The 13045-nt window shown below is 37.4% G+C and overlaps 1 protein-coding gene across 1 annotated transcript in view; it reads left to right on the top strand.

Annotated features, from left to right (window-relative positions):
- RIC8B (RIC8 guanine nucleotide exchange factor B) overlaps positions 1–13045 on the top strand; it is a gene marked incomplete at its 5' end in the record, with an annotated part of 33285 nt that overhangs the window by 18708 nt on the left and 1532 nt on the right. Inside the window, 5 exons of the mRNA XM_009709419.1 lie at positions 929–1082; positions 1415–1510; positions 4019–4163; positions 4321–4465; positions 6287–6406. Coding sequence (XP_009707721.1) covers positions 929–1082; positions 1415–1510; positions 4019–4163; positions 4321–4465; positions 6287–6406 — 660 coding nt within the window. The remainder of the gene's footprint in view (positions 1–928; positions 1083–1414; positions 1511–4018; positions 4164–4320; positions 4466–6286; positions 6407–13045) is intronic.

Genomic DNA, 13045 nt, shown 5'->3' with positions numbered 1-13045 from the left:
TAGTTCTGTAGTATTTCTAAATATAACCATTTATAAGTTTAGCTGGGCATCAGCAAGTAAATAATGACAGAATTCTAATTTTTGCAGCATCTGTGTAATTTAGCCCCATATTCAGGAAGAGTACAAACGCAAGTCTGTATAATGAGAACAGGATAGATAGCAAGCTCAAGGGATGTGTACCATACAAGAGACCCTTGCAAAGTAAGTTCCATCTTACTCCATTAAAGAGGAGGGAGGGACCCTGTGGTCTAATTTAAATCACTTAATGGATATTCGGGAAGCCCTCCTCTTTGTGCTTTCTAGAATGCAAAGACTGCCAGTTACTGAAAGGTAGTGCTTGGTAAATAAACTTGAATCTTTTTTTAATGTATTAAAAGCCTTCTGTATTTCCTATACACTGCAGGCTAATTAAAAGTGAAAATATTTCAGGGGACCTGAGAAATTGCCACTACGCCCCATTGTTACAGGAGGAGGAAATGTTTTCTGTGGTGTACTTTGTCACATTAATGATGGTAATATGGGTGTGTTGTAAAATGTTTTAAGTTTCAAGGAGGAAAAAACTCTGAGCACTGCAAATCAATGTGAGAGTTCCCCCTGCTGTCCTGCAGGATCAGCTGCTGTAACACACTGCTGGAAGCTGTGCCTTATCTATGGGATAGGATACTGGGGGGGGCTGGAAGTAATAGTGCACTGCTCCAGTATAGCTTTTAGGCTTTTGTCTTTCTTTTTCCTTGTTTGTTCCAAGAGCCAGCACTCAGGAGATAATGCATGCCACCTTCTTTAAAACCCAGAGAGTAGAAAATAAAGCATTGTTTGAGTTGCAGGGCCTCTTTTTGGTTGCAGTTGTACAAACAGTTTATGGTGAGTTGTATTCTGTTTTTAATTCTTTCTTCCAAATGAATAACGAGTTTTTAAAATCTGTTTTCAGCAATGCAATCAACCTCTTAAGCAATGTTCCCGTTTCTTGCTTGGATGTTCTTATTAGTCCATCATCCCAAGAGGAAACAGATATAAAATACAATGGTATGAATATGGGAGCAATTCAAATTTTACTGGATTTCATGGAGAAGAGAATAGACAAGGTATGAACTGCAAAGATTCTTCACAAAAGGGGCCTCTTTCATTAAAGCAAAAAGTGCACATATGTAGATCTTCTTGCAAACCTTTCAGACAGTATTTAGAATAAATATGGATGTCCTTGAAGTGAAACACTTCAAAATTGAGAACAAATTCCTGTGCATATCTGAAGTGTACTTGTTTGCAGGTGTGTGAGGATGAACATTTGGCTCTTTGCTTATATCTGTGTAAAGTTCATGTTTTGGCTGTTGTATAAGACTTTATTGAAGGGTTCATAGGATTTGAAAAGGAAAATTTGCTCTTAAAAATGTTTTGTTTGTATTTGGTTTTATTTTAGGGAAGCAGCTATAGAGAAGGTCTGACTCCGGTTCTCAGTTTATTAACTGAATGCTGCCGAACTCATAGGAATATCAGGAAGTTTATCAAAGCTCAGGTAAGTAAAATATTCATCAAAATTAGAATATGAAGCTAATGATAAACTTTCTGAGGTTTGTACATCAGTGCAAGACACAGATACTCTGAAAGTATGAATGGTTTCATATTAAATTACCCACAAAGTTCTCTGCAGTATTTTCTTCTGTTAGGTCTCTGACAACTGTCACCTAGAGAAATAATTTTTGAGTCCTGTAACTCAACAGATATTATGGCCTAAGTTCCACGATACCTTTTGTAGAGCTGTTAAATAATAACATTTTAGGGGTATTGTAAAGCTTTGTCAATGTGGGTCGCCATGGATCATGTGACACAGGGGCAAAGAACTTGGTGAGGTCTGTCCCCTTATATCCAGCATAGCGAAAAAAATTTCTGTGCAGTTAATAAAACTTTGCAAAGCTGTGTCGTAGCCAGTGAGGCTACAGCTGTTTTGATGGGTTCTGCTTGAGCTTTAGTTTGACCTCAGCAGGCAGGAGTCATTGAATTGAAACTTGTCTACCTGTGTGTATCAACTGTTCTGTCAGAGTAAAACTCTGTCCCTCGACAGAGGCACACTTCATCACTGGGTCTCTTAAAAGAGCTGTTTAATACAGTACAGATTGTGGGTAGGTTTTTTACAGGGAAAAAGATTTCCATGCTATGGTTAAAGATCTAAAGGATCTCTGTCGCCTGGTGGTCGGGTGTAGCGTTTTCTGCTTGTTTTGCTGCTTTTCCTGAGGTCGAGTGGAGAGAAGCTAAAAGATGAGCAAGGGAAAGACAACTGAAACCAGCTGAGAAATGTTCTTTTTCCTCAGCTGCGGTGATTTTCGAGTTGCATCATAGATGCTGTTCCCAGATCAAAGCTACGCCTGAATTTATAAATGGAGTTTATAATGGAAAAGAGCATATATTTTCTGCCTCTTTCATCTATACCAGAAAATTTAAGAAACTCGTTCTTGCTGTTTATTGTTTTTGTTTGCAGCATTTCTTTCCTAGCATACTCTTCTGATCTGTTAAGTAAAAAAAAAAAAAGTTGCAGAGCCAAACATTCAGAAGTTAGAAAATGAAGTTGTCTGCATGTTGTTACGACATCTTGGCATCTAGATGTGCGGATATAATTGCATGCTGTCTCCTGCCACAGGACCACTGCCTCATATAGTGCACAGAATGGATGAATACTGCTAACTGCACAAGCGGATGTTTGATATTTTGAATTACCCTCATTGTTAAGTGTTGGCCTTAGGCTTTATTTATTGTGCACTATTCAAATTCTGATCTGAAGACAGAATGATTAATTTCCTCATGGACAGTCCTATGGTGCTCATCACTGTATTAGTATTAGAATACTCTAAAAACATTAATTCATTCTTACAACACTCTGAAATGACAGTCATGGTACTATCCCCATTGGGGAAAGTAATCAGGGACAAAGTAAAATGTTTTTGCTAATTGTTTGAATAGTTAGTTTTAGAAAGACAGGGTCTGTTTTATTCGAAGTAGTCAATACTGTAGCATTCGTTTGTTTAAGTATTGGTTCCCAGTGAGTCCGATTTCAGTAGTAATTGTGTAGTAAATTTGCACAGAACATGACATTTTACATTAGACACCTAGAAGACAAAGGACCTGCAATTTCTTATGACAATTAGTGACATCTTTGGTTTCATCCCCTAAATTGAAGATCCATCATTCTTACAGGAGTCTTCAGATCATTAAATATTTCATATTATGGCCCAGATTTGTTTGCAGATCATATCATATCCTGCGAATGCAAAAAAATTAGTGCAGGTTTTGAGTCTGAAGGCATATGCGCAAGGAGGCGGAAGTCAGGTTGCAAAACCAGCAGTATTTCAGGCACCTCCTGCCTTTCTTGAGGGCTGAAGTTAACAATATAAATGACATTTAATGAGAAAATAGTGTGTTTGAGGGAATGTTAAATAATATTTTCTCCAAAATCTTTCCTAAATTTAGCTTGAGCTTATAAAAAAGTGTTTTCTAGGAGAAGTACGCATTTCCTTTATATGTGTAGAGCCAATTTTTGAAGTTTATGGTAGCAGAATTTGCAATGTGACTTATTGTCATATTTTTTCATTTTAAGTATATTCATTAATAAGTTATCCATCAAGGTAATGTTGTAAGTTTCCTTAAACAGGTATTTTTAATGCTTTTACCCGATATCTGTACAAAACAGAAGAAACAAAGAACATGAGGTTACTGCTACCTCTTGGCCAACTATTTTGGGACACTCATTTGTGCTCTTAAACTCCTAATAGTTGTCTTTTTTTTTTTTAAAGTCTACATTTGGGACTGAGTACTCTTCTGCCCAGGATGGCAGACTAGAAGGCCTGAATATATTAGGAAGCAAGAGTCATTACTAGTGAATGTAAGCATAGTTGGGTTGATTTTATTCCTTTGTTTGAAAGAGCAAAGCTTACGGTATTTTCTTGTTCTGTTGACTATGTGTTTCTGCAAGGATTGGATAGGTATTGCCATGCATTCTATGCTGGTTTTCTTTTTTTCTGTGTGCTCTTAGGTATTGCCTCCATTAAGAGATGTATCAAATCGTCCAGAAGTTGGCACAACAGTGAGAAACAAGCTTGTGCGCCTTATGACACATGTTGACCTTGGAGTAAAGCAAATTGCAGCAGAATTTCTTTTTGTTCTTTGTAAAGAAAGAGGTAAAAATTACTCTTTTTTTTTTTTCCCTTTTATATAAGGTCTTGCTGTAATTAGTATATTTGTCTCTTGCTATAACTCTTGATTCTTGTAACACTATGCTGGTTTTTGTTTTGTAGCTGATTATAGCTGAATAATTTTCTGTACCACTCTTTGCAGTTGACAGCTTGTTAAAATATACAGGCTATGGTAACGCAGCAGGATTGCTGGCAGCAAGAGGCCTATTAGGAGGAGGAAGAGGAGATCATTGGTACTCAGATGATGAAGATACAGATACAGAAGAATATAAATCTGCAAAGCCAAAGTATAGTATTGTTTTCAATTCTGCATATCCCATTGCAATTTAGATGTTTTGACATAATTTTTTTGTTTCACGTTTTCCAGATAGGCCAGTTTTGGAATTATGTGTACTTGTATTAACTACTGTCTCCTGTTGACTTCATGATCTAGTTATTGAGAAACCAGCCTCTAATAGGGACCATCATATAGTCAGATGGCTCTGGGGAAAAAAACCAAACCAAAACAACACAACATCCCGATGAGAATGATTTAACTTCAGTCTGAATAACTATTTAAAATTCAAGTGTGAAAAGAGATTTCTGAGCAAATTTTAGAAAAAAATTATAGTAACAAACTTAGCAAGTTGGCTTTTGCCCCAGTTTTTCAAGGAACTCACATGAAGTTGCGTAACTACTAACTATTGTTTGTGGGGTATATCTCTGTAACAGAGAAAATAAAGGTGTCAGATGTGTCTTAAGGTTTTAAGTGGGACTTTGTAAAAAAGGAACAAACCAGTAGGTCTAGGTTCAGTCAGTCAGATTGCCTGGTACTAAAATTTTCCTGAAGAATTGAGTAGGTCACATAGGTAAATATGGAAGGAGGAAAATAACTTCCATAGAAGTCATGCATCAGGAATCCAATGTATTTGTTTGAAAGAATCAGTGTTCATATAGAAGCTCTGTCTGTTGATTTTTATTAATTGTAATTTATTTGGTGTTAGAGGTTTCAGTTTGTCATGTTATGTCTATGATTTGATGCCATTTTAAGTAGGTTCTGAAATTGTTGATAGTGGGCATCTGAAGCATGTCATTTTTCTGCTTTACTCCATTTCCCTTGAATTACACAGACATGGTTAGGTATATAATGGGGAGTTGTGGCTTATTGAAAGATTCTTATTAAGGAACACGAATGAAAGACAGGATTAAATGTATGAGAAGTTACAGGAATTATATTGCTTCTACGCTAAGAAATGAACTGTAAAACAGGAGGTTTCTTTTTATTTCTGCACTTCACTTTTTTTTTCCTTGCTCTTTTGTCTGCTCTTCTTTCAAAAGCCTAACATCTAGTTATGGCATATAAGTAAAACTATAACATCTATTTAGTTAAAAGCTGACACTTAAATGAAATATTGAAGACAACTGTCAGTTGGTTTATGCATCTGATTTTCTGTATTGCTGTTAAATGTTTGTGATTAAACTGCTTGAAAAGATAATTTGCCCTGAAAGTGTTCTTTAAAACTACTTCTCTGCTTTTGTTACCATTTCTGTATCGCTGTTCACTTGTTTTAACAGTGAAAATAAAACTGGCATTATAAATTCTCAAAGTAAAGGAACCTTAATTTCGTTTGAGCAAAAATCATCACAGTAGGGGAATAGTGAACTAATTCAATGGTTCTTCATGAATAAGAAAATATAACTGGAACCTGTCTATTTTTAAAATTAAGTCTGTACGGAATTAGTTTCAAATATTTATCTGTCAATCTGTTCCCCATCTATGTCATTATTACTAATGGCATTGTCATTATTACCATCATTATTCCCCTACTTTCAAACTGCTTGTGTATGGGTTATAACATAACAAGTATTAGTGGAATGTGTATTTCTGGGTAGCTAACAAGAAATTAATACAGTGAATCAAGAAGATAATACCACGATCCACAAGAAAAGGCTACAAAAAAGGTATAAATACAAAGGTTGGCTATTTATAGTAAATACTTTCATGTGCAGTTCAGACAGTTTTAGTCTTGGTGGTTTCTGTTAATGTGTTCCTCTTTCCTCCTGTCGAGAAGATAGAAAATTTACATATTTCTATAGAAATGTAAACTGCATCATTTTTCCACCTCCAGCATTAACCTTATCACTGGTCACTTAGAAGAACCAATGCCCAATCCGATGGATGAAATGACAGAAGAACAAAAAGAATATGAAGCTATGAAGCTTGTCAACATGTTTGATAAACTTTCCAGGTATTGTATTATAACTGCTTTTGAGGGAGGCAGCTCCTGTCCTGGCTCTTTACTAAGGTCTAGTGCTTCAAAATAGTGCTATAATCAACTTCTTTGCAGGATTAGGACCACTTTAAGTGCAGAGAAAAATGTTTAGCACTTCAAAGAAAAGTGTGATACGTAGCAGGACTTCAGCAGAAATCTCTTTTGGAGAGGATTGGACAGAATCAGGAAGATCTGGTGGTGAAGGGACCTGCGTCCTAAATGGATAGGCTGATAGTAATGAAAAGAATTTTTCCTTTTAAAGTGCGGGGGACAATCCAAGCCCAAGGCAAGGGTACTCATTTTCCCCAAGTCAATGAGCAGCATCTCATGGTAACTACTTATGCCTGCTGCTTATCTGAAGAACAAATACAGTGTGAAAATAGTTGTCATCAGAAGCAATGAATTATATAATGGAGCAAGTAAAAGGGAATTTACAATTAAGAATTATTGTGGATTTATTAGAGTAAGCGGGGACTGAATTACAAATGAGCCTTTATTATTTGTTTTAAATGACTGAGGTAATGCCATAAAAGCAAGTGGTATTTAATGTGGTGTGAAGGTGTACGTTATTGATACAGAAAGTTGTTTTTTATTTTGTAACTTTCTACATACAGAAAGAGAACACACCTGTGCTGTTAGCTATAGTTTTTTTTCTCCTTGACTCAATATGCCTAGAATTTGCTGGGTTTTCTTCCCCCATACTTGTAGTCATATTGGAGTGATTGCTTGTAGTTTGTTTTCTGCATAAGCAAAGTTTTACATTTTTGAGGAAGACTTACTGTAATACTAATTTACCATTGAACTGAGCTGTAGGAATTTAGGTAAATATATAAGTGGATCGTTCTTCAAACATGGGAAAATTCAGCAGCTAGAAATGCGTTTGTGTTTTGTGAAAGTCTGTAGATATTCAAAGAACAAGATCTATTGAAAGAAATTCAGCAAACAAGTATTTTTACATCTCTATTAAAGATTATGAATACCGCAAAAGATATTGGAGAATCTGGATTTTATATTAGCTGACAAAGACTGAATTATAAGCAGGAGCAAAAGCAGGGAAGGCTCTAGGAACAACTGATCTGAGAGTGTCAATGGAGTAATTGGATACTTTTTCACATTATTTGCATGGAAAGGAAGTGTAGTATGTTACAGTCTTTTTAATAAAGAGAAGAAAATGCAATGCACATGTCATCTTAATTGAACTACTATGTAAAATGGAATGATTGCTATGTAAGCCAGAGAATTAAGATGCTGAGTGTTAGGGGTACCACAATAAAATGACTAAATGGTCTAAAACTTTTTTAAAAGGAAGATTGAGACTGGAGATAAACCAAGACTGAAGACAAGTCAGTTGCTATCACTATAGCAGTTACACAAAAAGTCCAAATGGCGTTACTGTAGCGTAAGAGCCTTTTCAGTTTGGAGGGCTGGAGGCACCTGCTGTGTTGCCTGCTACAAACCGACAATAACTGAGCAGCTGGTGCCCTGCTTCCCTACTTATCCTCTTGGCCAGTAGCCTTACTTTCACCTTGGACTTTCTGTGTCTGTTACATCCACCTGCAGTTTCTTCTATAGGCCTTAGACTGCAAACTCTTCAGGGCTGAGACTCTTTTTGTTGTAAGGTTTTTGCTTGTTTGTTTTTTAGTGTAGTAATTACTGTGGGACAGTGTTGTTGATGTGACCCCTTTAGGTGCTGTGATAACATGAATAAAATCACTTGACTGTTCTTTCCACCCTTTTTGTTTCACTGAAAATTGGGCAGGGGGGTTAGAAATGCTGGCAGGAAGGAAAAAGAAAGTAAGACTTGGTTTGGGGAGGCTGTGGGATGTTTTTAATGAACGTAATTGAGTGCAATTGTGGGTTTTGCAGATGTTAAGTGAAATGAGAAGCTGCCAGTCCTGTATACAAGAAGAAAGAGTTAGTAACATGCTGATAGTAGTGGGAGTCCCTCCATGTGTTTGGAATCGAACGCTTCTGCCTCCAGTTTGAGTCCTTCAGTGCTGGGAGTTTTCAGAGACTTAAATCTATCAGTGGAATGCACGTTTTTTCCCTTGGTTTGCAACCTACAAATTTAAACTGGAGGTTGCTTTGATGGGAGTCTTCAATTGATTCTGGGTTTTGAATCTTGCTTTGAGGCAGGCTGCTGGTCGCAGGTTTCCTACTTCTGCTGGTCTTTGTTATTGTCACCGTAGGAGGGGACATATACCATGAACTGAGCAGTTTAATTTTGGCACTCTGCTTTGCTTATAAGAGAGGAAGTTGGACAGGGAATGAACAGCAGCAGCTTCTAACTTGAACAAGTTCATGTAACTTTATTTGTATAACTTGAACAAGAGCTTAGAGTGAACTTGTGTGAGGTACAGCAAAACTGGTTTGCTTAGTACACTTGTATTGTCCCAGTAATGGAAGCTAAGCTTTAAAGAGCTAGCATGCTTTTACTGGGGAAAGATATGGACAAAAAAAAAGTTGAATGACTGACAAACTTGCCTCCCTTCCTGACTGCTGAGGATATCAGGCCAGTCTGTCACTGGGGTGTTCTGGATTTGCCTTTGACTGGCTCTGTATCGTTTTTGAAACATTACCTGATGACAGAAAACAAATTTGCAAAACGGTACTACTTCATTGAAAAGTTAGAGCCTTCATTAATGACTGCTAGCTGTTTACACTGTACCCTCTGTATAGGTTTATTGAAACTATAAGTAATAAAGTGGCATTTTCTCCCTTGTTCCATAAGATGCCAGTGGATTTTTGCTCTCCAGGTTTCTCTTTATTTTCAGCATTGGCACTGAAGAATTGAAACTGCTTTGAGGCGGTGTAAAACTGATCCATGCTTTTGGTCATTTCAGGTCTGTCTTCCAAAGTTTTTCTATTCAGTTAGGTTATTGGTGTTTAGGCCTGTTCATGGCGTAATTGACCATCGACAAGGCTAAATTAAAATTAATCACCCAGTTTTGTTTTATCAAAATGTATGGAGGAAAGCTGAATATTGTTGGTGAACCCATTTCCCCACCCCAGTATTTTAACATAGACTTGCATTCTACAAAAGCTTTTATAGAAATTAATATTTTGCTCAAATTTGGCTGGATGAGATTATTTTTTTAAATCATTTAAATATATATAAACTATAAGTGTAAATGAAGATGAAAAATCTTGATTACTGCAGCTCTTGGGAGATGTAGATGTTACTTAGGTAGTTTGCTGGATGCTTGAACTTGTCCCTGAAGTAACTCTGTGGGCTTTGTCTGCAGTAAGGGTCAATACTATCTTGTTGATTCATTGAGAATTGTTTGGTGACTGTAAATCAGTGTACTCTGTATGTGATGTACATCTTTCAGCTCTGAAAAACTCCCCAGATCTGCAAAAAGATTTAACTCAACCTTTCATTTTTACAAAAGACCAAGTTAGGCACCCTAAATCAGTGTTGTATGATATTCTGTCTGTTTATATAATAGATTATTGGAAATACTCTGTGTTAATTAAAATGTCTGGAAAAAATGCTAACATTTTTTCTATTATAAATGGTAGGTAGAATTGTATATTAATTGACTAATTTAAAATGTCAGGATGCTTTTTCCAAGCCAACCTTGTATTAATAGCAAGAATCCTTTTGCTGATGAAATGGTCTCCAATTATCACAGCTTGGGTATTGTTGTGCATTGAACAGAAGTCAACAAAACGAGTATGTAAGAGAACCTGTCTAAATAAGCAACCATACTCATTAGAAACACAAAATTAATCATAGGATGAATGAAGGAGGCAATGGTACATAGATTTTTTTTTTCCTCCCCTGTCTAATCATAGAACAAAATAATGTTACATGAAAGGATCGGAACTATTATGTAGCACTCAATTATAAGGAGGTGAATAGGTCCCTAACATGTCATTTTATCAAAGGAGCAGACTGGTGTTTACATGATGGCTGTTTGATTACAGACACCGTCATTAATTCCATGTGTCAATACTGCCCTATAGCACATAGAGCAGACAAGAAAGAGTTACCCTTCAAAACAAGGGAATGATTTTTGAGTCGTTATGAAGCTAAATGGCAAGCAGGAAGCTAGAACTTGTATAGATATATTTGAAGGGACTCTTGGGAGATCTGGAAGTGGAAGAAGAGAATGTATTTTACCAACTGTTTAATTATGGTGTGTTTCTAAGTACACTTGAATAGAATGCTTTGTTTGCATTAGAAAAATGAATGTTGCAAGAAGGTCTGTTTGGAGTATATAGGAGGTCACACAAGGATGTTCAAATATGTATAAATACACACATTGTGTACTTGTATATATCTTCATGGATATAGAAGTATTCGCCCTGACAGCTACTGGGCTGACGCGATCTCTCTTCTGCCCTATAGATGTACTATACATATCCAGTGAACTGTATTCTGAGGCTATACGTGCCAGTTTCTGGTGCTTCCCTTGCCACCTTGTATCTCATCTTAAACAGTGGGTGCATCCTCAGCTAGCCTAAGTTGTCAAAGCTCAGTTGAGGTCTTTAAGCAGCCAGTGCTAAATGGCCAAATTGCTGAGGCTGGCAGAGCTGAGACTGTTCATACCAGGTAAGGATCAGCTCTGTGGGCTCTTGCATGGGACTGGTGTTAGCTGAGTGATGCCTCCTGCAATCCTACCCAAAATTCTGTTATTTAGCAGGCAGTTGTTCCAAACTTCTGAAGCTAGCTTCATAGGCAGCCCAGATCTTTTCATCTGTTTGTCTCCCTCTGTATTTTTCCTCTTTGAGAAACAGGAGTAAGCTTGTGTGGTGTTCAGAGCTTGCCGTCAAGTCTTCACCAGTGAAAGGATGCCATGTTTTACACCATTTTAGGACTAGATTATGGTTAGGAAAAAAATTGGTTGATCCCTGCTTCTCCTCCTCCTTCTTTTGGTTGCCTAGAATATTTCTGTCTTCATACAGTTCAGTTGTACTGGGTAGCATTTGTCTGAGTAAGGATGTAAGGAGTTCAGCCTCCCAATACAGAGAGAACAGCAGAGTTGTAACAACCATCTTTCATCCTGCTCAAGGATTTGCAAAGCAGGAAGCTCCTGTAGGAACCAAAAAGTAATTGATAAACATCCTTGTTATTCTATGAAATGTGAGCTCAGCCTAGCTCATAGTTCAGGTCTACAGAGGAGTAAACACATTGGGAATGAACCTCAAATGCAATACAGCACAGTTCATAATGGTGTGCTTTGAAATGAGTACAGCGAGCTGAGAAACAGGCATTTGAGCATCACGAAAGAAGATACAAATGCACGTCAGTGACTCAGACTTCTGCATTACATTGTCATGCAAAACTTGGTGCATTTATCCCCAAAAGACCCCCACAAAAACCGCAGGCCAAGACTTGTGCATATGGACATGTCTTGTCTATTGTATTTGGTGTTCAGTGTCTCTGCAAGTCACTCACAGGGAGAGGAAAAGTTTGTGTCAAGTTCTGGAGTGTTTGTAGCAGAATGTAAAAGTGAAGTATGAAAGGGAAGTTGCAGAGACAGAGCTATGTCATTATAATTGACAAATGATGAGATAGGACTTCTTGACAATATTTACAGCTATCTTATAAGTATCCTTATGTGAGGAGAGGGAGGTCCCCACATAAGGGGACATTGGGACCTTGTTTCCTGTGTTTCTGTTTCCTTTTTCTTGGAACTGTTTCTTTATCCTTTACTAGCCATTATAAATTATTTATTACCAATAATAAATTGTAAATGGCTAGTAAATTATGTGATTCTATGACTTCTGGCTGCAGTGTTAAATGTTGCAACCTAAGAGTATGGATTGTGGGTTTTAAAAGAAAAATTTAGGATCCTCTCAGTTTAGAGGGTAAGCAAAGGTGATTTTGTTCTTTGTGGTTATGTTTTTAGTTTTAGGACTTAAAAAATATGAGCAAGGACTTACTCTTCAGGTTATTCTTCAAAAATAAGTGTAATAGATCGCTGCTGAGGCTTGAACTTGAGTAAGTGGCCCTGAAGAATTGTTGCAAGATTGATTACAGATTTTAAAGGGCACTTGTTTTGTATTATGGTGTTTAAAGTTTAAAAGCCAAAAAGGCCTTAGAAGTTTAGGGTTTTTTCCTTTGAAAAAAGCCTTTGCTATTAGTTGCAACTCCAAAGCCCTGTGGCCTTTGGGGCACCCTTACAGCAAGCAGGCAGGGTTCTCGTCCTGTTTGGGCACTAGATGTGCAGTCTTCTTTTTTTGAGTGCTTTCAGATCTGATTTCGATATTCTTTTGATCTCTTCTTGAAAGTATCCAGCAGATACTTGAAAACTTAAGAGTGCTCTTATTTGGGCAGAATCTGCATGCTATAGATGGCATTGCCTGAAGGAAGACGACCTGCTGTCAGTTCTCAAGTATGACAAGCTATCTCCAGTCTCTTTAAGGATAGATCCCACTCTTACACACACACACAGAGGCAGAGTCCGGCCTGTGCTCTTCAAGTATGGTCATTACAAACCTCCTTCCCTGGCCCCCACCTTCCTACCCAGCCCTGGGTCGCCAAACCAGGTTTCTCCAGGTCCGGTTTCTCATATTTTGAAACACCACAGGCAGTGAGATTTGTGAGCTTATCACCATAGCATCCGATTGCCACATCTGCACAAATAGCTGCCTTTGTCTTGCTGG

This window comes from Cariama cristata, unplaced genomic scaffold (genome assembly GCF_000690535.1).
Source record: "Cariama cristata isolate BGI_N322 unplaced genomic scaffold, ASM69053v1 scaffold11931, whole genome shotgun sequence".
Classification (NCBI taxonomy): domain Eukaryota; kingdom Metazoa; phylum Chordata; class Aves; order Cariamiformes; family Cariamidae; genus Cariama; species Cariama cristata.
The sequence above is the reverse complement of the archived record's forward strand: the minus strand, read 5'-3'. Positions and strand labels throughout refer to the sequence as shown.